We start from the raw sequence: 27967 nt of genomic DNA on the forward strand, positions 1-27967 counted from the left end.
AAAAAAAAAAAAAAAAAAAATTGGGCTTACTTCGAGATGCTTGAGGTTTTCAAGAACCCTCTTTCTACGGAGCTCTTCGTAGGAGCACTCATCTGTAGCCATGGTGTCGTTTTTTTTTTTATTTTTTTAATTTTTTTTAGAGCCGTTGGTATTCGCGTTTGGGAGCAAAAAGAGGGTTTTTGAAGTTTTGAAAGGATGAGTGCGGTGTGGTTCTTGCATAAATAAAATAGTGTGTATAAAAAATGTTTATGGATAAATAAGCGAATTGTTATAGGCCCATTGGCGTCGACCAATAGGCCTGATCTATTTGAATGGGCCCGAATTAAGAGGCTAGAGAAATATTTTCATTTTAAATCGCACCCATCGTTTGGTCCTCAAACTTTAAATTAATTACTTTCGACGACCTCAATTTTTATTTTATTATAATATTTTACTATAATATTTTAAATAATTATTTCTTAAATTTTACGGTTTAATTTAGTGATCACTTACCGAAATATTATTATATACAATAATATAATATTATTTATAACTAATAACGTAATAATATTAAATTTATAATTTATATATTAGTAATATATATAATATTTATCAATACTTTATTGAATATAAATATTAAATATATTAATTTTAGCAAATATAAGGTTTTAAACATTAAATTTCTTTATAGTTTTCAAATGACAACAGTGCAAACTATTGAATTTGAATTTTTTGGGGATTTTCAAAGCGTCCCGCCACGACTTTTTTTTTTATAAAATAATCGTTTAAAATTTTATAATTTGTAAAATAATTCTGTCAAATTTATATGTGGCAAATTAATCCTCTTTTTGCCACATAAGATTATTTTTCTAAAAGCGGTGAATTGTTCGTTGCGTCCTCGCATTTCTTTTAAAAGCGTTCTTCCATTTCTTTTAAAGAAGGTGAATCGTTTGCGGCATTCATTGAAATATAAAAAAGTGAATTATTCACCGCATTCATTGAAATAGAAAAAAGTGAGATTGTTAGGATTATATGTGAATTATTAGAATTTTTATTTGATTGTTAGTGTTGTATGGATTGATTATTAGGATTTTCAGGCTATTAAGATTATATAAATTATATGGATAGACTATTAGGATCTTTATACTGTTAAGATTATATAAAATTATATAGATAAATTATTAGGATTTTCAGGTTGTTAAGATTATATTGATTTGTTAAACTTTTTATGTGGTTGTTAGTATTATATATAAAATATAGAAAAAAATAGAAAATAAGCGAAAGACAGTGAATAATTTATTATTTTTATGAAAAATTAGGAGTAAAGGTGATTAATGATTCACCATCTTCAAAGAAAATTTTTATCCTGGTACCTACATGGCAAAATGAGGATTAATTTTTTAAATATAATTTAGACGAGTTATTGTACAAATTATCAAATTTTAGAGGATTATTTTGTAAAATAATCATCCCGCGACTCCTCGAACATTCGACCTCTCGCGAGTAAGTAATCCCTCGCACTTCCTCTCTCTCTTTCTCTCTCTCTCTCTCTCTCTCTCTCTCTCTCTCTCTAGCTCCGATCATCTTCATCTTCCTCTGACGATCCAAAACCCTAATTTTAGCAAATTCCCTTCGGAAATGGCGAAGCTGTATTTGATAGAGGCGGTTCTCCCCCTCGGGATCATCGCAGCAATGTTGTGCGTGATGGGAAACGCCCAGTACCGCATCCATAAGGCCGTTCATGGGAGGGTACTGAGCTCTCGATTTTGTTCAGATTTTTTTTTTATTTTTCCATTTTAGCTGTAAACTTCAATTTGCTTGGATGTGCTTTAGCTCATTTTTCAAAAAATTACACTTAATTATTCAGTGATCTAGTTCATATTTATTTTGTCACCATCTTGTTTAGAAATTTATACTTTGCTATTCTGTAATTATTAAAAAAATTTAGACTAAAATTCAGAGAATTTTATGTAAATACCTGCTTTTTTACTTCCACTCCTTATTTTTAAAAATTTATATTTTGTCGCCTTAAATTTTCAAGTTTAGGCACTTAGTCCCCATCTACCAAGGTTCGGTCACAGTTCCGTCTATTTTATATAATTTATACCGAAAATATTTTTTAAATATATTAAAAGGAAATTTTCCTAGAACAAGTATAAGGGTAATTTAGTTATTTCATCCTCTCCAAAGCTGTAGTCTTCTAAAAATATTTTTAAAATTTTGAGGGGGTAACATATAAATTTTTAAAGTCAAAAAATTATCAAAGAAGTTTAATATGCTATCCTATTTGATAGTAAATTTTTTGAATGAAAATAGATAAAAAATTAACAAAATAATTAAGTATAACTTTTTGAATTTTACATAAAATTATCTTCTACTGAATTGATTTTGGTTCGAAGAATTGTTGGTGAGATAAACGTTGTAAAGTGTTATGACTGAACATCGTAGAATAGTGAATTTTCTAAAGTAATTTTGTATAGTTGCAACTACATGCAAATCCATATCTAGTGTTTGCTTTGAAGAATTTGAATCCAACTACTGCAGTTGAAAATGTATGAGCAGACTCAATTGCAGTAACTGGAACCACACCCAAATTAACCACAGTTGCAATTGCAGTAGTTGGAGAGACTTAACTTCAAATAAAAGACAAGGTTACGTTCCGAATTACTTTTGAAACAAAAAAAATATATGTATTTTCTAGATTGCAAGTAATCTCACCAACACGTACAGAAAGTGATAAAAGTTTAGAAAAGGCACTTCTCAATTGCGTGCAAATAAACAAATTATGTATAGTTACAGTAATTTCTACTATATCCATCCAAACGAAATGTATGTTATTATAATTGCTGCATTTTTAACTCTATACATCTCCAACTATGCTGCATTTCTAATTACATCAAATCAATCAGCTCCTGAACGTACAAAATTCTTGTTAAAATTGCAGCCGAAGCACCCAGGGAATGATGTTTGGGATGTGGCGATGGAAAGGAGGGACAAGAAGCTCTTGGAGCAGCATTCAGCTTCTAGCAAGTAGGTCAGTTCCTGTGACTTTTATTGTTCTGTTAATCAATGTCAAGTAATCTTGCGATAGGATAGGTACTATGTTGTAAGTTGGAAATTTTACCTCTATTTATGATTAATTCACGGTGATCATAGTTCATAATATAAATGCTGAACAAAACTTATATCTGAAGATACATTCAACTGTGTTTGCAGAACATTTGAATCACTTAAGCATTTATTTACAAGTTTATCTGTTACTGCTATTTTAGTTTGTCTTTTTTGAACTATGTAAATGCTTGAATGTAGAGCTTTGAAAAATTACATCAATATCTAAATCTGCTATATGAGCTGCTACGTATTTATTTTGAAAATTAAGTAGCTCTGCAGGATTTAGTATCTTTTTTTTTTTTTTACTCTTTTTCCCTGCATTGACAGGATGTGAATACCAAGAACTGGGTTATGTTGGACACTAGGAAACCATAAGAGACTACTTTGTTTTATGGTCTTGTAAATAACCTTAGCTTATCCATGTTTCCTTTGGTGATTTTAGGGGAATTTAATTTAGGAGTTTTGTATGGTAATTACTGTAAAATGGCTTTGGTTTTTTGGTTGGTTTTCCTTGATGAGAATTTCACTCTAGTAATGGAGGAAACAAGAAGGAAACGGTTTGTTGTGTTGCGGTGCTGTGTTATATTCATATTAAATTACCTACGAACTTGGATGGTTTATTTTTTTAGATGGTAGCTTTAGAAACCTGCTGTACTTTAAAAACTTAAGTTTTTAGAAAATGATGTTTAAATATTTTTATATTTAAGGGCTCGAGGTTTTCGCAAGATCCATGACATGGATTTGAATTAAATGGGAGAAAATTAATAATGCTCGAAGACTGGCGTGATTTGAATTTAGAATATCCTGTTCTGATACCATATTAAATTATATGAAATAATCGTTATTCTAAAAGCTTAAGTTTATAGGTAATGATGTTTAAATATTTTTATATAACAATACTCATATAGATCTTTTGTTGCTATTAAATTATTGTTCTCTATTCCAAAAAAATTAACATAATTAAAAAAAGCCCACTAACTTTGAACTAGAAGCAGCTTACTTTAACTTGGTGCATAATAACCCAGCTAATGTTAGATATGATTTTTTTTTATTTTCTCTTTTTTGGGTATCAAATTAAGCTTTGTGAGCCAAATCTCAGTGGAGAAAACTTAGTGGGGATTTTTTGATACTAAATGAAATTTAGTTGATCAAATTACAAACGACGCAAAGTTGATGGGTTTTTTACGATTTCAACTCTTTTGTTGAATTTCGATTTAAACTCACGATGCATGTGGTTCAAAAATTGTATTGTTAAAAACTTTATGACTTGTTTGATCCCGCTTTTATTTTTGTTTGATACATAGAATTTGACCTAATACTTATGTTAGTTTTGAATTGAATTTCCGACCCTATTGTCATCAAATTGTATGCAATTTCGTGCATTGACGAGGAAAATATGTCAACATGACAACATGCTTTGCAGAAGCTTTACGAAACTGAAAGAGGATTTTTTCTTTTCTTTTTTTTTTCTTCTAAGATTACATCCTCTTTTCCCCAATTCATTCATTTTATTTTTTAAAAAAACTTTGACACAATTGGAACAAAAGTAGCTGCTGCTTTTTCTTTCTTTTTTTTGTTGCATTTTACTAAAGGGTTAAAGGAGATGGTGAACCGTGTTTTTAGGTTGCGAGTCATTAACCACACTGAACCAGGTTGATTTTTTTTTTTTTTTTTTTTTTTTGAGATAGGTAGTATGCTATCCGTTTCGTTTATTTCATTTAAAAATAAACTTAACTGAAAATGTGAATTAATTAGAATTCGAACTTGAAATCTCGAGTATCAACCATCAAATCTTTTGCCACTTGCTTTAGGGACGGTCGGTAGAAACAAGTTGAGTTAAACTTGTGATTTTGCAGGGAGATTGTGATACATGCGGTGATTAAATAGGTTTTAGTATCAAACGGCTCTTAATCCAGAGATTTAAGAGGTTATATGCAAAAAAAAATGTAAAAAATAAAAAAGTGCAATACTACATATATACCCCAAAATAAGGTGTATATTTTACATCCACATTATTTCAAAATCATTAATATTTATCACATCATTTTTTTTTATTTTGATTAAAAACTATTTAGATTTTTATCAATCTTAAAATGGTTGGTGTAAGATCCGCACACTTTTTAGGTGTACAAGAAATATTTTCCAATAAAGAAATAAGATAATTTCTTCAATGCCCTTTCAAATGAGTGTAATTTTATAGATGCATTAGAATATATATATATATATATATATATATATATATATATATATATATATATATATATATATATATATATAGAGTGAGGCTACTATGCTATCGGAAGCACGGAGCCTTCCGTGCTTCCAGCTCGTTTTCGATGTTGCGACTTTCGAATCGTCGATCGGCTCCGTTAAACTTGATCTAGAGTATTTGAAGTACCTAGAAAATAAATTTTATGATTTTACGATATCATTTGCCTAGTGAACGAAGGGGCTCAAAATCAACGGCTGAAAATAAAAATCTTACAAAATGTGATAATATGACATTAAAATTTTAAATCAAAGATATTGATCTTGTTTTATATAGTATAAAGAATTTTCTATCAAAATTTCACGTGATTTGGATATTTCTACACCGTTAAACTTGCAAATGGCTCACTACGACCATTGAAATTTGTTGATTTTGAGCCCATTCGATCACTAGGCAAATAATATCGAAAAATAATAAAATTTATTTTCTAGGTACTTCAAATACTCTAGATCAAGTTTAACGGAACCGATCGATGATTCGAAAGTCGCAACATCGAAAACGAGCTGGAAGCACGGATGGCTCCGTGCTTCTGATAGCATAGTAGCCTCACTCTATATATATATATATATATATATATATATATATATAGTAAGGCTGCTGTGCTATTAGGAGTACAGCAGCTCTTGTGCTCCTAACTTTCTAACCACACATCAAGTTTGATGGTGGTTAGAATGAAAGAGGGATGGGATATTGGGGAGAAATTGGATGTCTCAATTTCTCTTCTTCTTGAATTACTTTTCAATATCTCATTCCTCTTTATTCTAACCACCCATCAAACTTGATGTGTGGTTAAAAAGTTAGGAGCATAAGGGCTGCTGTGCTCCTAATAGCACAGTAGTCCTACTCTCTCTCTCTCTCTCTCTCTCTCTCTCTCTATATATATATATATAGAATTGAGCTAGAATATTGGTTGGTGCTTCTAGGTTTCTAATCCTTGGATTTACTCCTTGATTACTAATAACTCTTGCATCAAACATTATTCTACCTACCACCACCTACCACCATCATTTCAACCCTACATCTCTCCATCCAATGGCTAAAAACTCAAAAGCACTAAGGCACTAAGGGGTAGCCATTGGATGGAGAGCTGTAGGGTTGGGATGATGGTGGTCGGTGATGATAGGTGAAATAGTGTTTGATCCAAGGGCTATTGGTAATCAAGGAGTAGATCCAAGGGTTAGAAACCTAAAAGCACTAAGGGGTTGGTTCTTCTAAAAATATTCTAGCTCAATTCTCTCTCTCTCTCTTTCTCTCTCTCTCTATATATATATATATGCTACTATACTATTGATAGTACCAAATGTTTGATACTATTGAGTTTTTGACCATTGGATGAAAGAATGAGCTTGCGATTTGGAGTTTAGAAGAATATTTGTGCTAGTTTTAAAAATTTAGATGAGTGTTAGTAGGTTGGAATAATTAGAGGCGAATTGATGATATTTTAGATTTTGGAGTGGTATTTATAATATTTTGAAGTTTAGGGGTAGATTTGAAATTTCCAAAAAAAATAGTAAAACCTTGGGCATGTTTTGTTTATCTATTTTAGACTATGAAATTGAAATAAAATTCATTGATTTTGATTGTTATTGTTTGCTTTATAAGAATCGTATTCCGAATCTCATTTTATTCGGAAATGGGAATAACCAAATCAATTTATGGTCCAATCCGACTTTGAATTCCGGATTAGCTAATTTCAAAATAAACTACTCAAAATCTTTCTTCATCAACACCTCTCCCTTTTTTACTTTCCTATTTCTTAATTAAAATTCTCACTCAAAAATTTTAAATTTTTATTCCGATTTTTATATCAATAATGAGCTAAACATTTTTGAATGATTCGTCATTCTATTTTCTATTTCAAAACAATTCAATTTTATTTTTTTCATTTTTATTTCGATCATCAACCAAACATGCGCTAAATGCCTTTCCTCTACCTTTGACGATTTTGACGTTAATAAGATAACGGTCTGTGAGCTGCTGCCGTGGAGAAATTTTTTCCTGCACCGGGTGTATATGCAACATTATATTTGATAAGATTAACTTTCTAAATTCAATTTTGTCTTCGCTCGATTTCTACTCCTTCGTACGGCAAACGCATCAAACATCGTCTGGGGCGACGACGTCCAAGGTCTTTGGAGCTTAACATCTCAAATCTCCGAACGCCAGAAAAAAATCGAAAGGTCTAACTATGCTCGCGGCTACTTGGCGGGTCGTTTGGACTGAATGGAACTGCATTATTTTTCAGTCGAATCTACCCAACGCCATTAGAGCCTTTGATCGTGTCGTAAGTCTATCCAACTCCTGGATAGAATTACTGTAACTTGAATTCTTCTCCCTTTCCTCTCTCCCCCTACTTCTTCCCCATCCTTCGTTTTCTTTTCGGTTTTCACTTTTCTTTTTTCTTTTTGCGTTCTACTTTCTTTTCACCTATTGGGTTTTGCTTTTTTTTTCGGTTCCTGTTTTCTCTAGGAAGCTTTAGCTGTTTTCATTCTGTACGTTTAATTCATTTTTCTTAATGAATGAAGCAGGTAACGCGCTCTTTTTTAAAAAAAGCTTTCTAAATTCAAAACCCTATACAAAAATATGATCTATATGACTTTAGATACTAATGAACTATACAGAAGAGTTGTTGACTATCAAAATTATGCTCTTATTGTCGATTTATTAACTGCAAGTAGATCAATGCTAGAAGAATTAGTAATGTATTAAAAAAAATTATTCCATCGCAAATAGTATAAAAAATCAATGGTAACGAAAGGGTTGCCAGTTGATGCGTCCAAAGTCGATGTCCAAAATTTTTTATTTTTGATATGTAAGACTTAAAACAAATCAAACGAGCTCGATTTTGAATTTGAATATACACGTACATATAATGTGAAGTTGCAAGGCATAGCGCACGAAATGTGTGCACATGGTGTAGGCAATAATTTCTAGTTGCTGATGGAGGTTTTGTGGGAATTTCCTAAAGTCAAACAATGACTTGGCTACTAAAATATTTTAATAAATTCTTTGTTAAATTCTAATTCAAAATCATCCTAATTTTAAAATTCTCCAGTTTATATCTTTTAATGAAGGACAGGGTTGTCGCATATATTCAAATAACCCTATCACAAAGATCTTAAATTAGAATTTAATTCATTAGGTATATTTTATAACGATCAAAAAGGCCTATTTATTAAATATTGCAAATTCAGACTCCTATTTTTCATGAATTGAACATTTTTTCTTTCTACACTTAATTTTTTTAAAAAATACCCAATAGTTAGGTAATAATTTTCAGAACTAGGCTGGAATACTATCAATAGCACCAAGCAATTAGTGTTATTAGATTTTCGGTCTTTGAATTGAGAAATATACGGCTAAGATGATGTGGGCTCCCTAGGGTTGAGTGGGTGGTTGGTTGAACTTGAATAGTATAATCTAACAAGTAAAAATAATCAAAGGGGTTAATCTAATGGCAGGAAATTTGATAGCACCAAGTATTTGGTATTATCGATAGTATAGCAGCTAGACTCTAATTTTCAAGATCTATAATATTTTCTCCTTTCGAGAGACTGTTTGGATGTCAAAATAAGTTATTCAATAAAATAACTTTTCTTTTATGATTACAAACTAAAAGTTTAAATTTAGCTCCTTACAAGGTCTTAATGGTCAGGATTTATTAAAATAAGTATATTTCATTTATAATGAACTTTATCTTGCAGAATAAAAATAATATGGAGACTGAACATAGTATACTTTGCTACATATTTGATCATACCCTCATCTACCGAATATTGCAAATAATAATTTTAAAATTCAGATCACGAAATATTGAGTGCGGTGCATGAGATGTGTCCGGATACACCAGGTGCAATCAATATCTTAGAAATCAACGTCCAATTAATTAATGATCCTTAGGATGCTACAGCTGAAATTTTCGTAGAAAATCAACATCCAATTAATTAATGCGCTTTAGGAGATGTTACATCTAAACCTAACTGAGCTTTCCAATCCCTATCAACAAAGAAGAAACATCTAAACTTGGGACGTACGGTAGGGCATAGTAATAGATCTAATTATTAAATGCACCAAATTCCAGTTAGGGGCTGTTGGTTCCACATAAAATTGTAAAAAAAAAAGAAAAAAAATCAGTGAAAATAAAACTTTTGAGAGGAAAATAAATTTTACACTCGTCGGTGTTTAATTTGTAGGGAAAAATTCCATCACAGCTGTTTGGGTGAAAGAAAAAAATAATAAATAAAAAAATATTATATATATATTTCTTTTATTTTATATATTATATAGTATATATTATTAATATATAATAATTATCATATTACATATATTAGTATTATAGTTTATATTTATAAATAAAATAATATTGAAAATACAATAAATATGTAATATAATAATATATAATGAGTACTATACTATTTATAGTAAGTACCGAAGCTCCGATATTTTAGTCTTATTTTTTATTTCAGAGTGCTCAAATCAACGATCCATACTGATAAATATGATTTAAGATATACGAAGTTTTTAGAAATAAAATTTTAATTTCTTTTCGATATCATTTACTTAGTAAGTAAATCATGTAAAAAATGAACGGTAAAAATTGAACAATTTTTAAAATTTGAGAATAGAATTTTTGAATTCAAGATCAAGGATGTTGTCCTTGATTAGATAGTTTAAAGTATTTTATATTAAAATTTGAATAAATTTTAATTTTTTTACACCGTCAACTGTAAACTCGCCATAGTGGCCTTAAAATTTGATATTTTAAAATCATTTGATTTATAACTAATTTATATAAAATATATAAATTTTATTTGTAAAATTTTTAATCTAAATCGTCTTTACTGTGTGATCTTGATTCGAACATTTAATTTGAACAAATATATATAGTTATAAGAGTCTGCTTATATAATAGTCTAGATTTAATGACTATTATAAATTAAAATTAGTAATTTTAAATTTAAATTTATATAATAGTATATTTTATTAAAATAAAATAATATTATAATTATATACATATAATATTATATATTATATATTATTAATAGTATTATATTATAAAATTAACTGGATACTATTAATAGTAAACGTCTTTTTGATATCAGTTTGAACCTTGGATAAATTATAGAGTCAGGATGATATTAGTCGGTTAGAGTTGAGTGGTCCCCCTAGGGTTGAGTGGTCCCCACTGGGTTATAGTATTTAATCCAATGATTAGAAATAATGAAAAGAGTTGATCCAAAGGCTAAAAAACTGGTAGCAACAATAGAATTTTGCTACTAATAGTAGCCCAGCCGAACTCTATATATATATATATATATATATATATATATAAAAGAGGGGCAGAGAGAGAGAGGTCCACCGTGGAACACTCTCATGCGGTCTACGAGGTGGTGTGGTCCTCGTGTTGCACCTCCCACTGCAGCGTTTTTTCAGCCTAAATTTTCGTTTTATGCTGGACGAGAGCGGAAAATAAAAACTTCTCTTTTCCTTACAATCTGTAAAAAAAAATATTTTTCAAGAAAATTTTTTTTTGAGCAACTAAACAACGGAATCTTACTTTTCAACCAAAAAAAATTGTAGAATAATTTTACAAGGACTCAAACACACCCTAAGTTTCAAAACACTGACAGAGAAAAATAGCCTTAGTTTACTCTATTTTATTGCATAAAACTCGATCCAGATTCCAAGCAAGACGCTTATTAGTGCCTCTTGATGTTGATATACTTAGTCCACCAAATCAAGTGTTTTTAATATTAAACTTTGGAAAATTCTTTCATGTATCTTCATTTCTAATTGATTATTATTATTATTTTTTTGCTTGTCAACTATAAACCAGCTGGTTGAAGCAGCAAAATAGAGTTCTATATGTTTAGGTATTATATTTGTTTTTGAACTTCTAAAATGTTCTATGATTTAGATGATTATATTTTCTTTTCTTTTCTTTTCTTTTCTTTTTCCTTTTTTCCTTTCCCCTCAAATATCAATTTTATCTAGCTGGATGAAGCTGCACACTGTAGTCCACATGCCAAGAAATATGTTCTTCCTGCATTAAATACCCCGGTCCTTAGTTTTTTTTTTTTTTTATTTTCAGATAACATTCTATGCAGCACAAATGGCACACAAAAAAGTAAATATTATTTACTTGTATTTTTCTTTTGTTTCTTCTTAACTATTATCCAGCTGAATGATGCAGGTCACTCAGTCCACAATGTTAATGAATAATCCTTTCCGTATTATATTCTCTAATCTAGGGCTCTTGTTTTTTTTCTCCCCCTTGTTTTTCTCTAGCATTTACAGGCTTAATTTACATTAATTGCACAAGAAAGTTTTGGTTTGGTCAGAGTCCATAACCTATTCTAATCTCTAAGCTTCCTCTCACATCACATTATCTGATAAGTTATGCTTCTGCTGGTGACACTAACTTCTAACATTTTGCAACTACATGACAACATAAAACTACATACAGATATGGACATACTGATAGAAACAGCTAAAGGGTGTTAAAAACTCCGTAAGAACTTATCAGAGCGCATGTGTTCAGAGTCCATACCATTGAATGCATAAAAGAAAAAGATTGTTACAAAATACTGTAACAAAGTACTTAATAGATTTTACTTGCAACTTTTGCCTGCAAAAGATCATACAGCATGACGAACGATTTTCTATTGACTGGGGAGGTGAGAACTACTTGGCCAATTTTCCATTCTATCGGCAAGCCTTGAAAACTGTTGTGTGAAGCAAATTTAGTATGTGAACTCAAGGAATATTCACCCTAACAGGTGACTATTGCAACTACAACTAGATTCATTGTTTTGCTGTTCGAATGTCAGATCTGAAAAGCATTCAACATAGTTAAACAAACCAGGAGTCAAAAGCAAAATATGAACCAGAGCAGCAGATTAACAGAAAGGCACAGAATTACAAGAAATGAATAATACCTCGGCTTTTATTAGCAGGCTTAATTTTGAATACAGCAACCAAAAAATAATCGGAGACAGCTCCAGGTCAAACAGCGAGAAATTCCTTCACTTTACATAAACGTAGGATACTTCTCACCAGGTAGAAATACGACCATGAATGATAGCCAGGGACCGGAACAAACGCCGATGCTGAGAAAAGCTCCCTTCAAAGAATGCATGATTTGATCCTAAGTAACCCTAAGTCGAGAATATCTAATCCACCGCAGGGAGAATCCTTCCCAAATTTACAACTGGGAGAAAAAAAGAAGGAACAGAGCAATGGCAATCCATGGTTCTGTACATATGAAACACTTGAACAGGCGATCGTGTGCTTGTTCCTTGCTTTAGGAGTAACGCTACTACTATGGCAGCGATTCAGAAAATGTATTCATCCTCGAGCTGCGGTTGGGTCCGCATTAACGGGACCTGTGGCATCCGAAAATTGCCCACTTGCACCATTTGCAACGGTATTCCGGTCTCAGACTGGTGTATCATTTTCGCCGTTCTCTTTTCCTGTAGATACCGATGAATCCACACCACAAGCAAAGCCAAGAGAATCAAACCAAGAAACCCTCCAACTACCCCTCCGACAATCTTCCACACCTTCGAATGGCTCTTATGGACAGGTGTAGTACCTGGTGCGGGTGCGGGTGCGGGTGCAGGTGGAGGAGGGATTGCTGAAGAGTTGATCACAACAGAAAAGTGGCCCTGACTATTTGTCGAACAGGTGGCGGGCGCCTCCAACTCCCCTATCTTTGCTGTGCCATTTATATTGAACCACACACATTTCGCGACAACTCCATTGGGAACAGGACTTACATCTGTGAATTCAATCAAAATCGGCGATTTTGAAGCCACGATATCCAATTCGGGTAAGTGGGTGGCCGACAGATTCGCCGCATCATAAGCAAGAAGGCCAAGCACCGGAGCCAAGTAGGTATACCCAGGGAGTGGGTAGTAAAAGGAGGACCAGTTGCCGAGATTTTGGTAAACAAGAACGAGCCTTTGGACGTACGGGCGGACCACAATGCCGGTCGGAATTGTGAACTCTTTATAGTTTGCAAATCCCCTCTTCTTCAAACTACCGTTTCTTAGCCTCAACGCCGCGATCTTGATGCCGGTGAGATTGTTTGGGACCGTACCGTCGTAGATGATTCCAGTATGAGGGTGGTGGAATGATCTAAAGGCGTAATCTTGAAGAAGGGCATCTAAAGATCTCGCAGGGGATTGTGCTTTACATAGGTACGGTAACAAAACTCCAATGAGCCAAATTAAGAGCATGAATCGAATAATGAACTCCATAAACTCCAAAATTTCTTCACCAAATTCACTTTACAGCTATAATCCAACTCTAATTACAAAAAAGAATTCAAAATTTGAGGAATCGAACTCAAATCTCTGCAGCATCGATGTGAGATCTTCGGAACGAGAAACAAGGCTAAAAACGCGAGCTGTTTCTGATGTAGTACCTGCATCAACCTCGACGAAAACCCTAAAAAGGAGCCGAGATTCGATCAGAGCAAACTTTTTGCAGTAAATCCCCGAATCTTCTCTAAACAAATCACACTATTCTCGGAGAAAAATCGAAGAGTCAAATAACAGCTTCACGAATCCACCAATGCCGACGTATCCGAGCTCAAATCGCGGAGCTGCGAAGCGGAGAAAACCCTCGAAAGCGACCGAAATCGCGACCGAATCGGAGGAATCCACGCCGCCAGTAACACCACACGATCAAATCCCCGCGAATCGAATCCACCAAATACGTTGGGTAAGATCCCGAAGATCGCAATGGAGATTGATCGCGATAGGGTTTTAATGGCTTTAAAGGCTTTTAAAACCCTAAAATCTTCTCCAAAACAGAGAACCAAAAAAAAACGAGTACGAGAGAGGAAGAGAGAGAGAGAGAGAGAGAGAGGGAAAAAGATCACGAGAGGTTGCAGAATAAAAACAGAGCGATATGCCACTGGGAGTTTAAATTACCAAAATACCCCTCACAGTTCTCGGAAGCGGGGCGAAAGCGTCGCCGTTACGCCTTAACGCCGTTACGCTTTCGCTTTCCGCAGATTTCTTTTAGGAAATTACCCCCTGAACAAGGTGCATCCGTACGCTACAAACACCGATCTTGATTTTTTTTTTTTTTTAAGAGCAATTGCTTATATACCCTGAAAAGTTTCCGATTTTCTTATTTATCTCTCTTAAAAGGCTAATATTGAAAATACTCTTCTTATGTTCCAAGTTTTTGGAATATACCCCTGGAATTAAGTTCCGTTAATGAGCTACCGTTATCTCTGAAAAATTACCATTTTGTCCATTCCAATATATCTTGTACCGTAACTAACTTTTTTTATATACCCTTTATATAGCAAATACTTTTCTTATTTGTCATTCAAATATCAATCAATTAATTAATTAAGCACGTCGGGAGCGAGCAGATGAACGGATGAGATCGATCGCAGCTAAACCAACCTTGGTAGCTGTACGACAAAAAAACGGATTCGGCAATTATTCGGATACGTGATTTATACGGATATTATACGTTCACCAATTAAAAATTCGGGATCAAATATAATTTTTAAAAATTCGGTATTATACTATATATATTATTATTATAATATTTATATATATATTAAATATATTTAAAATTATAATAAACATATACTAATAATATATAAGAGTTATATATTTAAAAATATTAATAAATAATTACAAATTTATANATAAACATATACTAATAATATATATGAGTTATATATTTAAAAATATTAATAAATAATTACAAATTTATAAATAAAATATTATATAATAATATTTATATATAAAAATAAAATAATATATGAATAAATATTTATAAATAAAATTATATATATATATAATGAGAGGGAGGTCTACCGTGGACCTACCTCTCATCCGGCTCGATCTGGTGCGCATGGACGCGTCGAGCTCCAGCAACCGAGCGGCCGAGCGAGCCCGGTCGTCGGTGAGCCCGTCCGGAATGGCCCGGAAGTGGACTTTCGAGTTCGGGCTCAGGCTTAGTTCCGGCCCCGGAAGTGAGTTCCCGCTGGGGCTGCAGAGGAGGCGGCGGTCCTCTTACTCCCTCGGGCGAGACGGGATCGTCGCTGCGGCACTCTTGCTCTCAGCGCCGGCCAAGGCTGCGCTGGAGGAGGAGGACGACGACGAGAGCGGCGGAGGAGGAGGACGACGAGAGCGACGAGAGGGGTGGTGTTGGAGGTGGAGGTGTGGAAGGTGGTGGTGGTCTGGGAGGAGATGAGGCGAGGTGGAGGCGGCAGAGCCGGCGAGGTGGAGGCGGAGTAGCCGGCGATCAAGTTGGGAGACAAAGAGGATAACTTAAAGGATTAGCATAATAAGGTAGGGATAAAATATGTATTTTATATAGGTTTTAACTCTAGTATACATTTAACCCATATTTAATTCGAGTTAAGCTAACAGGGAATAACTGCGGGGATATTTTGGAATAACGGTGGAACATATGAAGGGCATTTTAGAAAAGAAGAAAAGAAATAAGAGTAGATCGGATATTTCCAGACGCATGAGGGGTATATAGGCAATTATCTTTCTTTTTTTTTCTTTTTTTCTTTTTTTTAAGATAGCACACTATCTGCTCTATTCATTAGTAAGATAATCTTAGCTATATCGGTGAGACAACTTAGCCTCTAACAAAACCAAAAAGATGATAAAGAGAAAATTAGACCTCTGACAAAAATCTCATTCAACGAAAAGTTTTTCACCGCCTTATCAAACTTTTAACTCTTTCAACAACCAGCCTGGAGTTAGTGTAGCATAGTTTAAGAATTACATTATATTTTTCCTACCAAACCGCCCACTAATTTGCTGTTAGCATACTCAACCTCTTAGCTACGACGGGGAGGAGGGCTTTTTTTGAAAGTCCGTCCAAAATTATTCAAACTTCGAGAGACAACACCAACCGTCTCGCCAGTCGCCACCATAGAGCACATATTGTAAATCTCTTAACCATTATTTTTGTTAATTTTATCAATATACACTGTCTGAAAATTATATTACAAAAAATTATAAAATTTTAAAATCTAGCATTGTAACCACCCCAATCTTATTCATTTACAAAACGTTAATATTTAAAATTTATAATTTTATATATGTGGATGGTTTTTTTTTTTTTTTTACGATTAAACTATTTGAGATACGTAGATGCTTTGAATACGTGAAAAATTTTGAAACGTATAGCAAAGTAGAATTTTACAGATGCAGGGCACGAGATGTACTTGTATACACCATAATACGGACAATGATTCCCCTTCCACCGAGGGGCTTTTAATTAATTCTTCGGCGTACTGCTCTGGAAACTTTTGGGGGTGTCAGAGGGCTTTTTGCAAAGTTCCGAGGAATGTGCCAAGGTGACTTGAGCGCGTGATCAGATCCGTCCGAGTGGAATCGAGCGGTCCAAAGGAAGCAGGAAAAATGAATTCTTTCGTGGCCCTTTTTTTTCACATTTTTGTGGGGCCCACGTGTCCAGCTCACCAACAGCCGTCCAGGGGCATTTATGGACCACGGAAGTTTAGCTGGACATGTCCTCCCCCCCTCCCCACATGTGCACGAGAAATTATTCCGTGCACCCGGTCCGCCGTACACCGAACTCCTAAATTAGCAGTTCATAATTGGTGTTATTTATAATATTTAAAAGGTCCGCTTGTCAAACAAACCAAAAAGTACAAATTTTAAAAACTTACTTTCTCATTAATGGGATTGTTATATTTGAATTTTTGAACTCAGAGTAATTTGTTATGTAAAAGTTCCGTTGAATATAATTGTTGAATCGGTGAAGAGGTTTGAATTTATTTTTAATATCATTTGAGATTCGGAAGTAGAGAAAAATTAAAATATAAACGCTACTTCAAACGCGCGGACTCGACGTGGCTTCTCACGTGCGAAAAAGCATCCTAAACAATTTGTAGAATAATTGAGTTTTTTTTATCTCAAATTGGGGTTGGATTTCTCATATATTTATAGTACTTTGGTGGAAATTTTGAGTAGGAAAAAATAATCAATTTAAAAAAATTGGGGATATGTCCAGCTCACCACTGTGACACAAATTAATTACTTCTGATTTTAATTTTATTTTTATTTTTGGAAATGTTTATAAAGCGGAGAAATGTGGTCCGTTGGATCTGCTGGCCCTGAAAAATGACACTGGACCCCTCAGTGGTCCTGATAATTCAATTATTGTACACCGTTGGATCATTGATGATTATTTTGTTTATTGGTATAAAAAAAAAAAGTATAGAATTTATTTCAATTATTGTTCACTTTTGCTCTCACTATTTAATCTTTAAAAATTCTAGTTTTAGTACATAATTTTTTTATTTATTTAAGCTGAATCAGTTAATAATTCGTCAAGAGTAAATTTAAATATATAATTTATTTTTACAGGCTTAATTAGTATATTTTATATAATTCATGAACTATAAATTTATTAAAATAGTTAAATAGCTTATATTTCATATGCGAAGAACTATCGAACCACTTAAATCTAATGAATTTTAAGATAGAATACTAAAATCAAAATTTTAAAATATTGAATGGTGAAAGCAAAATAATCTAGGTGTTGTTTGCATCTTTATTTTAACGTAGACCTACTATTAAGTTATGGATTATTTTTTTTATAAAAAAAAGTAACACGTTATCTACTTTGTTCATATTTTAAAAATTAATTCGGCTAAAAAAGTGAAGTTTTTAAATTTAAAATTTTAGATACCAATAATTAGGTTTTAATTCAACTGCACTAGATATGATCGGTAATGTCGGTATAATTTGTAGATTATCAATTGATGAGATTTACTTGACGAGGAAGGAAAGGGACACTTGACATATAATCATGAGCTCAGCCTATGAAAAAATAAAACTTATTGTGCACCTATTGGGTGCTTATTGGACGCAATCCATGTGTTACAACTTTTGGATATAGGTTGATCACGCCGTCCTTATCAATAGCGAAATGCATTTAATAATATATATAATATATAATAAAGAGTAAATTTTTAATATTGTGAACTTCGACATAACATTATAACTGGAATATATAAATTTTTTATTTTAGGCTTCGTTTAGGATTACGGAAAGATTGCGTTACGTACGATAATAAAGTATGTTGAAAAAATACCCTGTTTATTTTCGTACGTAATATTGTGTTCTGCATATTGCGATGAGTCTGTTACGATATATTTTCTGCAGTTCCATCGGAGAACGTAGAAATATATCCCTATGTGCTTTTATTCAAAATTTATTTTATGTAATAGCGTTAGACGGGTCTCAGTAGTCAGAAAAAAATTAGATATTTTATTAAATTTATTGATAATTTTATAAAAAATAATAATTTTAATTATTTTTTAGTAAATAAAATAAAAGTAAAAATAGTTAACGATTAATGACCAATAAACGCACACATTTTAACAGAAATAATTTGGTAAAAACGTGAAAAGTTTACTTAAACTATAGACTATTTGATTGGACTATCTGATCTTTTAATATTTTGATTTTAATACCCTATTTTTCAATTTAAGTAATTCAATAACTTTTTCAAATATAAAATCTAAACTAATTATTTATTTTAATAAATTCATAATTACATAATATATATTAAGTAAACTCATAAAGATAAATGACGAGTTTAAAGTTTGAAGTTAAATGGATACTAATTGGCTCAAATCAAATTAATTAAAAGGCTGGATAGTAAAATTAAAATTTTTAAAGGTCAAATAGTCAGATCGAAATGGATGATAATTGAGATAAATTTTATAATTTTTTCTAAACAATTTAACAAAAGTACCTAAATAATTCAATCTCAAAAAGTTAACAATTGAGAGCACCTTTTTTTTTTTTTTTTTTTGAGAGAGATAGATAGATAGCGTGCTATCCGCTTCGTTTATTCAAAAGGAAAGGAAATTAACCTTTACCTCAATTGAAATTACTCCACAATTCATATAATAGCATACAATAATAATTGATAAAAGTGTATAAAANTAAAATCCCCAATTTGACAGACTAAAATAACTTTTTTTTCTTTTTTTTTTTTTGAGAGATAGGTAGCACGCTACCCGCTTCGTTTATTTTATTTAGAAATAAACTTAGCTGGAAATGTGAATCAACTAGGATTCGAACTTGAAACCTCGGATACCAACCAGCAAACTCTTTGCCACTTGCTCTAGGGATGGTCGGTCCAATTTGTTACTCTTGAACTTAAAATTTTGAATATGTCATTTCGTTTTACAGATTTAGTTAGTATATTTTATACAATTCACATAACTATAAATTTATTAAAATAATCAATGAACTTAAATTTTGTACCCGCAAAGTAAAATTTAAAATTTAAGCGATTAGATAGTTGAATTAACATAGTTGATAATACAGATAATTAAGTTCTATACATTTATACTTTATTAATAATGTGGGTAAAATTCGGGGAAAAGAAGAAGAAAAAAAAAAAAAAATCGGGGCCATGTGGATTGCATTTGGGTAAGATTTGGAGATGAGGCCTCTCAGCGGCGTTTAATGATTGGACGGTGGAGGATCATCATACCGTATAATTTCTTAATCTCCTATAACCAAGAATGGACGGTGGAGATAACGTAAAGGCCCCGCGAATTAACGTGGTGGACTCAGCTGTTTCGCTGTCGCCACGTGGCGGATTGCTGGCCGCGTGATCTGTGGTGGGGCCCGCGTCCGAGCTGGATTTCACAGTGGCCTCCAAAAGTGTACGCCGACATCGACCGTACAGTGGATTGTTTCTTGGATTTTTACGCCACGTGTCTACCTGCTATTGGTGGAATAGTTGCGGGCGCACGGAAATGTCTGGTCGCAAGGTTCCACACTCATAATGTTATCGCTCAATTTTTCATTTTGGTACATTACTTTTTTTTAAATTATATTATATTATTAAGGTAGAAATGTATAGGACTTGTCTAAATTATAAATCATTTTGAGTCATCTTATAGGATATTTCAAAATATTGATTTTAGGATAAATTACAAAAATTTTTTTTGTTAATACCCGTTTTTATATTTTTCCTCCTATCATTCAAAAACCTATACTTTACCCCCCTAAAAAATAAAAAATATTTACTTCAGCCCCGCCGTCAGTGTTCTGTTTATATCATATTTTTAATATCTAGAATATTCCTAAAACCCTCTTCTTCCTCCTTCCTCACCGACATCCTCGAGCACACTGCCTCGCCCTACTCCGCCGTCTCACCCTCGCCTTCGCGCTCGTGCACTCCTCCGTCCGCTCCCAGACACATGCACTCGCCCTCCTCCACCGCCTCATCCTCACCCTTGCCCACCTCTCCCCCTATACTCACCACGATCTCCTCCCTACAGTCGTCGAAATAGAGGGACGGCGAGGGTGCTAGAGGAGCAGGAGAACAAGTAGAGGAGACTGAGTCGGAGCTGGGGTAAGGGAGGCACGGGCGAGGGTGCGGGATGAACAGGATTGGGGAGAAGATGAAGAAGATGAAAGCAATTTGATCATTTTATCACATCGTACCCTCTTGTGAATATAGTTTTTATTTTTTAAGAGGGCAAATTATAAATTTTTGAATGACAGGAAAAAAATGAAAAAATGGATATTAACATGGGAGTTTTCTATAATTTATCCTTGATTTTATTATCTAACATTTCGATCTGTTTGATTTGAGTCAGTCAATAATATTTTGACTTTAAAATTTAAACTTGTTACTTATTTTAATAAATTTATTGTTGTGAGAATTGTATAAAACATATTAATTAAATTTTGAAAGATAAATAAGGGGTACAAATGTTAAAGTCAAAATGCCATTTTGACTTAAATCAAAGAAATTGAAAGATTAAATAATACAATCAAAATTTTGAAATGTTAAATAGCCAACTTAAAATATATCATAATTCAAATAAATTCTGTACTTTTTTATCTATTATTAATTTTTAGAGTTAATTTGCATCTTCCTTTTACTTTGATATCTATTATTAATTTTTAGAGTTAATTTGTACCTTCCTTTTACTTTAATAGCTAATCTCTTCTCTTATATGGACAAAAATTTCGTGGACATCCGTGCCCAAACTATTTGTTTGGGCACGGTGTGCGGCGCCCATCACCACCGCCCTTTCCCCTTTCTCTCTTTCTTTCTAAAAAACGGAGGCCCCCGATATATATATATTTTTTTTTTTCGGACGATCGCGATGGGCGCTGCACACCACGCGGCGCCCATCTGCATCCGTGCCCAAACAAATAGTTTGGGCATGGATGTACACGAAATTTTTGTCCCTCTTATATGTAGGGGTGGAAACGAGCCGAGCTCGAGCGAGCTTATGTCAGCTCAAATTCGGCTTGAAATTAATTTCGAGCCTAAATCTAGGCTCAAGCTCGGCTTAAAATTAATTCGGCGGCATCGAGCGAGCCTATTTCGAGTCGAGCGAGCTCGGAGCCTCTAAAACGAGCTCATTGAAATTCTCGACATTATATAAATAATAGTTTAATTTTTATAGAAACAAATTACTCTACAATTTGATGCAACATGTCCAATAGTTAAATACAAATAATTATAAGAATGTGAGCTAGGGTACTTTGACTAGATGAGGGGTTGAGAGAGAGAGAGAGAGAGTAGAGGAAAAAGTAGAGATTTGAAATTTGAATGTTATCATGTTTTAGGGTTATGTGCAAGTAAAAGTCTGAAAGAGAGAGTGTGTTATGTAATTTAGAGTTGGGCTCAATTGCGGTTGTACTTGTTGGGTTTATTTTATGGGCAACAATAATGCCAAATTAAATTAAAATATTAAATTAAATTTATATATATATATATATATATATATATATATTTATATATATATTATAATATATAATATATATATATATATATATATATATTATATATATTCGAGCTTTTTCGAGCTTTTCGAGCCTAAATTCGACGAGCCGAGTAATACTCAGCTCGGCTTGAAATGCATTTCGAGCTTTTATTTTGTTCAAGCTCGCTCATTTAATTTCGAGTCGAGCTCGAGCGAGCCAAATATCGAGCCGAACACGAGTCGACGCGAGCGGCTCGCTCGTTTGCCAGCCCTATTATATGAGCGTCATCACGTCAAACTAAATCTTTTTCATCTTTAGTACCGTCCTCTATCCCTACCACCGCCTCAATCTCACACACGACATCGACTATTTCCTCAGAGCGTGCAGCATCTTGGTATCAAATTGACGTACACTAAAGTTATATTATTAAAGTTGAAAAGCAAATATCTAATTGACTGACAAATATCCGACTATTACATAGTAACATGTGAGTGAATAAAATTTTATTGAGTTCGCATAACCTATTCTGTCAAATTAACAAAAATTTTGGTACGATATTTCGAGTCTAACTGCAATAAAATATAAAAGTAGAGTCCTTACTACAAAAAAAAAAAAAAGAAAAAAAAGAAGGTAAGGAACCAAAGTAAAATAATGGGTAAAGGTGAGGGAGCAATTAACACCCTTTTCGTAGTAAACAGTGAGCATAGATCATGCTCATTTTTGGGAGAGTATCCCTATCAACGTACGTATATAGTTTAGAAATAAATAAAAATAAATAAATTATGTGATTCAAGGATGAATATAGTTTAAAAGGCAAATGGAATTTATAGCATAGTCACAAATTTCATATTCAGGTCAAATTCGACAAGGTAAGCAAACTCAAATTTCGCAAAAATTTGACAAATTAGAAAAAGAATCGGCAATAATTCAGTTAATAAACTTTAAATATATAGCAATGTAAATAAACAAAATGTGGAATTCTTGTTCGAATATCATATCATTCACAATATTTAAGATAACAAAAGTCAAAAACATAATTAATAAATGATTTGTATAAAACATTTGAATTAGTTGATTACGTTAGCCATTGCTTTCTATGACTTTCTATGTATATTTTATAGTGAATAATTCACAGATATAATTGGGCAATAAAAAATTTGTATTTTTGCAAATGTTTGAAAAAGTAAATAATATTGTGGCCAAGAGATGATATTAGTAGTGAATAATTCCTTTTTTTCTGGTAAAAATGTATCAAACTTGGATGGCCCATTTTGATCTACCTACCAACTTCAAATTTTGAATTCACCATTTATTTTTTTTGGATCTAATTATTGTATTTCATATAATTTATGCAACTATTATTCCAGTAAAGTAAATAAGGAGCCTAAAATTTGTACTGGAAAAGCCATTAAATAACTTATAACAGATAAACTGAAAGATTGGGTTACCAAAATCAAACTTTCCAAAGGTTAGGGAGCTAAATTAAAATGGACCGTAGTTCAGGTGAATTCTAAGAGAAAGCCTCTAATTGGGCTTGAAAGAAGAGCAGAACTAAGTTTAGACAGCTTTAACTTCTTCAGCAGATATTAACAGCTTTATGCACTCCATAACCCACTTCCAAGTCTTACAAGTTACAACCAATGTCAACCATCCTTACATTGAAAAAAGAATAAAAATTGCACGAAAAACAGTGAAAAACCTGTATGATTATCATGAGTATGTATAAAAAATGAGCGGATAACTTACAAACAGTAAGATCAAGAATGCACACAATTTTACATACAACAAAACAAAGCCAATCACACAATCTCATTGCGGGGCCGGAGAGCCTGTCTCCATGGACAGAGTCTGTGAGAGATGCTCATGCGGAGATTTAGGGCTCGAGGAGCCAACCAGTGCTGCTGAGGGAGAGCGCGGACTAGATAGAGCGGGAGAGGGCACTTCATTCTGTGAATGAGATTGCGATAAGGGTAGCATCTCATCTGCGTAGACATCAGCAGCATCTTCTTCAATGCCGTCGTCCAAGTCGACGCCATCTCCCATACTTGTGAGCTGATGGAATTCCACAATTTCTCGAAGGAAACGGTTTTCTCGGGCATATATGGAGTTCTCATGCGCCAACCTTGCCTTTTCGGCTAACAGTGACTCCAACTGAAGGCGTATCTGTTTAGAGAGGGGGAAAGATATATCAATTATATTATTAACAAAGAGATCAAATTACATGGAAACAGATCACATCTTTAGACTTCCATAGTTGTCCTCGACCTCTCTCTCCCCCGCCGCCCCACCCCCCCCGGGAGACTATTCAAATGCCTAATGAACTTCCGAGGTTGCAGCATTCTGCTTGAGCTTAAATTACAACGAACAACATAGCAGTTGATCATATTGGTGCCGGTACAAGAACCACTCCGAGCGCGTCTCTTTTATCTGGTTTTGTTTTGATAAAAAATTTGGCACCACTATTAGAATGGTGTCAAGTTAACAAACAATCATAAAAACTTGTCAATTTGTTGTTTAGAGCTTTCTAATCTTTGAGTTCTGTTCTGGGCAACTAATAATAGATTGGAGCAGTCCCATATAACAATTAAGATTATAATTAGATAATGATGATGTAACGAAACCAACAAAAGCAATAATATTAACACCGGCAACAGTAATAATCATAAATAAAAGATCCAACGGGAGCTAGCATACCAAGTCATCATCTTCATTGTGATCTCCTTTTTCACGACTCTCGCGCAATATTTTGTTCTCCTCTTCCAGCTGAGCGCATCGTTCTTTTGCAAAAGCTAGGTCTGCTTTGACAGCTTTTAGTTCACGCAGTAAAAGTTTTGCTTTAGCAGCCATTGCATTTGCAACCTGCAATAACACATACAGAAGAGGCTATTCTCCATTCACAAAAGGAAAAAAAAAAAACCAAAGAGGTAGAGAAGCACTCTTTTGGTAGAATAAGGCTACGAACTTTTGAAACCAAACATACCGTTATAGAATCTTAAGCAGCTAAGTGAAAAAGGCAAGTCTGTAAAACAAAAGAGAAAGCTCACAAAACAACTAGTGTAGACCACTATCTCTTAGAAGTTAATTACATGACCCCGAGGAATATACATCATTTTTCTAACAGCAAGAATTTGTAAGCATGTTGTTGAAAAGGTAATTTTCATAGAAAAGAATGCAGAATGCAGTTCTTCAGATTTTTTTGGAATTCGGACATTTTGGGTTAATAAAAAGTTACTTTATTTTTAAAAAGGTTTAACACGTCATACTTAACTTTAAGCAGTGGAGCATATGCAACTTTAATGTGTGAAGCACTCAAGCAGATTCTAATCTCTCCTGATTAAATTTTGGATCAAAAACCAATCTATAAAAACAGAACAATATATTCAAAGACTAGTTTCTATATAATCCAGCGACACAGGGTTGCCACCTTACGTTGCGAGAAGCTTTAAGTTGGGTTTCCTGATTGGTTTCACTCTGGGAGAGATTTGCTGGTCCCAATACATCTTTAAACTGATTCTGTAAATTGGAACTGCTATCCTTTCTTCTAATTTGCAGCTTCTTTGTTTCATGGATGATGTCAACTGTTTTATTCTCGATGATTGTTCGACTCTCCTGAGAGAAATGAGCAAAGAAAGATTACTTAAAGTACGAACAAACAATAGATATTAAAGCCTAAATTTAAAAGCATAATGAAGAGGGAAGAAGATAGGAGAATAATGAAACAACTCAAAAAGCTCTGATGAACTTACTTCCAAAGCATTTCTGAGTTTTCCGCCAATGTAGTTGACTGAAGAAGCAATCGCTTCTGAACCTTTCTGAAATGAAGGATTTTCTGGCTTCAGATAATTTTCCGCTGCCCAACGAGACTGCGGCCAGAAAGATTGAAGTGACAAATGAAAAAACCAATATCAATTGCATTACACAGTAAGAATGCAAGATAAGAACCAAATGAATAGACAAAATGAAGCAATTAAAAACATCCAAGGCCTACTATTATGACTTTAAAGGGTTAACTGGCAGATGCAAAGGGATCTATGAAGCATACAATAGAACGTTCTAGACTACAGAATAATAGCTTAAAAAGAAGTGGGTTTCCATAAATAGGCCTTCACCCTAGAAACTGGAAGAAAACTTCAAATCCACTATTAGCTTCTAAAAGAAAATCGTTATTTAAATTGTTTGAGGAAAAAAAAGAAAAGAAACTTCAGTTGTGTCTCACCTTGGTACCTGTTGATGAGTCTAACTTCGGAGGCTGCACTCTACCGTAGTCATCAGATTTATTGGAAGCACCATCCTCAATAATTGATTTCGCTTTTCTTGCCAAGTCCCCCCAGAACCCATGCTTACGCTCATTCAAGCTTTTCATCGACGTGTACTCATAATTACTGGCATCCTGCATTTGTAAACACATGGAGAAATGATAGCGTGCGAACTCAGCCAAATAATTTTCAAAATGCAAGATAAGTGGAACAATCAGGCGACATGTAGACATGCATCTTCACAACCATTTCGATAGCTTTCTTAGTGGAAAGCATCTAATCAGGCATGCTTAGGTATCTTAGATGATAAATATCCTTAAAACTCTGATTTGAGATTCATGTAAATTCAAACTAAAGCGCTTTACATAACTGAATTGCAGTACACATTTAGAAGGTCCATTTCATAGAAGTTGTAAAAGATACGCAGAGAAATTATGCTACGATAGAATCCTCGCTCTCTGTGATCATCAGATTCATAATGAATGCATTAATAATAATAAAAAACCAGACACAGCTTGTTCTTCTAGCGAACCAATTAACAAATTGCTTTAACTCTCGACCAAATCGAAACACCCCGCATCAACAGGTATCCACCGTGGTTTTCAAAATTCCCATTTAGGGCACTCTAATCCCAATTGCAAATACCTATCGATACAGATACGAAACCCTAAACAAGGAGGGGACACCGATCATCCCGATCCGATTATTAATACCGATTGACACCGCTGTGAAACCCTAAACAAGGAGACACCGAACGATGCCGAATCCGATCGAAAAGAGAGAGAGAAAGAGAGGCGAGGCGATCGATCGCACCTGCGAATGCCTCGGCCGCGCGGGGGCGGCGGCAAGGGCAGAGTCGGCGTAGGCGGAGGAGAGGGAGGCGTCGCGGCGCGCGGCGGAGGAGCGGATCGCCTGGGCGGCGAGCGACGGCGACGCCGGGGCGGCGACGGCGGCGGAGGAGTCGTCGGCGCCGGAGAAGGAGCGGCGGTCCTCGACGAATGTGGCGGAGCGGGTGATCCCTTGCTTGCGCCGATACGCCATGGGGGAGGAGGGACGGGGGAGAGAAGGGGGAAAGGGGTGTAACCGTTGGACTCGTTAGGGCTTCGCGGTTCAACTAACGAACCAAATTGCCCTCTCTCCTTGTCCGTTATTTGGGCCGTGGACGCCGCGGCGAATTGTTGCGTGCACCGCGGTCTATGGACCAGGCTCTCCATTAATTCAAAACCTGGTTGTCTCACAAATCTAAATAGACTCTGTTCGGAATTGCAAAAAAATGCATTATTTGTGATGATAAAGTGAGAAAAAAAATATATATATATTTTTTTGTTAAAGGACATTACACTGCCTAAATTTGTATCTTCTAAGAAGGCTTACGAGATAAGAGATCTCATCAGTAACTCAAAAAAAAGAAAAGGGAGAGCGTTCAATGTATTATATATGAATAGAAAAGTGATTTATATTTGAATTTAAAAATATTCTTATCACTTTTTTTTTTTATAAATATTTGCACAAATTCACTTTTGCTTTCTTCGTCTTCTAATGACAACAGTTACTAGTTCGACATTTAATTCAAAATAAAATCA

The 27967-nt window shown here is 33.9% G+C and overlaps 4 protein-coding genes across 5 annotated transcripts in view; 1 reads left to right on the forward strand and 3 right to left on the reverse strand.

Annotated features, from left to right (window-relative positions):
* Nucleotides 1-191, reverse strand: part of LOC109719755 (B3 domain-containing protein Os05g0481400) — a 3343-nt gene extending 3152 nt beyond the window's left edge. The window contains exon 1 of the mRNA XM_020246568.1: nucleotides 31-191. Within this exon, the coding sequence (XP_020102157.1) occupies nucleotides 31-102 (72 nt within the window). The 5' untranslated portion in view covers nucleotides 103-191. The remainder of the gene's footprint in view (nucleotides 1-30) is intronic.
* Nucleotides 1445-3661, forward strand: LOC109719640 (NADH dehydrogenase [ubiquinone] 1 alpha subcomplex subunit 1-like). 2 transcript variants are annotated; one of them, XM_020246416.1, is made up of 4 exons: nucleotides 1445-1482; nucleotides 1602-1728; nucleotides 2924-3009; nucleotides 3418-3661. In XM_020246416.1, the coding sequence occupies exons 2-4, from the start codon at nucleotides 1618-1620 to the stop codon at nucleotides 3422-3424; spliced, it is 204 nt and encodes a 67-aa protein (XP_020102005.1). In that variant the 5' UTR covers nucleotides 1445-1482; nucleotides 1602-1617; the 3' UTR covers nucleotides 3425-3661. The 2 variants fall into 2 exon arrangements, with proteins under 2 accessions (XP_020102005.1, XP_020102006.1); XM_020246417.1 differs by lacking the exon at nucleotides 1445-1482 and having other exon boundaries at nucleotides 1530-1728; nucleotides 2924-3013.
* On the reverse strand, nucleotides 12278-14362 carry LOC109719184. The gene has a single exon (XM_020245728.1). It carries the CDS (start codon nucleotides 13618-13620, stop codon nucleotides 12694-12696), a length of 927 nt encoding a protein of 308 aa, XP_020101317.1. The 5' UTR covers nucleotides 13621-14362; the 3' UTR covers nucleotides 12278-12693.
* Nucleotides 23701-27491, reverse strand: LOC109719115. The gene is made up of 6 exons (XM_020245648.1): nucleotides 27198-27491; nucleotides 26345-26518; nucleotides 25875-25991; nucleotides 25558-25737; nucleotides 24823-24987; nucleotides 23701-24291 (listed from the first exon to the last, which is right to left on the reverse strand). Exons 1-6 carry the CDS (start codon nucleotides 27423-27425, stop codon nucleotides 23938-23940), a joined length of 1218 nt encoding a protein of 405 aa, XP_020101237.1. The 5' UTR covers nucleotides 27426-27491; the 3' UTR covers nucleotides 23701-23937.

Source organism: Ananas comosus, linkage group 13 (assembly GCF_001540865.1).
Source record: "Ananas comosus cultivar F153 linkage group 13, ASM154086v1, whole genome shotgun sequence".
Classification (NCBI taxonomy): Eukaryota; Viridiplantae; Streptophyta; class Magnoliopsida; order Poales; family Bromeliaceae; genus Ananas; species Ananas comosus.

Bases quoted from the DNA above. Each gene is read 5' to 3' on its own strand.
- LOC109719640 (XM_020246416.1), top strand. From the start codon at position 1,618: ATGGCGAAGCTGTATTTGATAGAGGCGGTTCTCCCCCTCGGGATCATC. The intron at 1,729-2,923 runs GTACTGAGCTCT...TTAAAATTGCAG, and splicing joins ATAAGGCCGTTCATGGGAGG to CCGAAGCACCCAGGGAATGA.
- LOC109719184 (XM_020245728.1), bottom strand. From the start codon at position 13,620: ATGGAGTTCATTATTCGATTCATGCTCTTAATTTGGCTCATTGGAGTT.
- LOC109719115 (XM_020245648.1), bottom strand. From the start codon at position 27,425: ATGGCGTATCGGCGCAAGCAAGGGATCACCCGCTCCGCCACATTCGTC. The intron at 25,738-25,874 runs GTAAGTTCATCA...CATTTCTCTCAG, and splicing joins AACTCAGAAATGCTTTGGAA to GAGAGTCGAACAATCATCGA. The intron at 24,292-24,822 runs GTATGCTAGCTC...CTCTCTAAACAG, and splicing joins ACAATGAAGATGATGACTTG to ATACGCCTTCAGTTGGAGTC.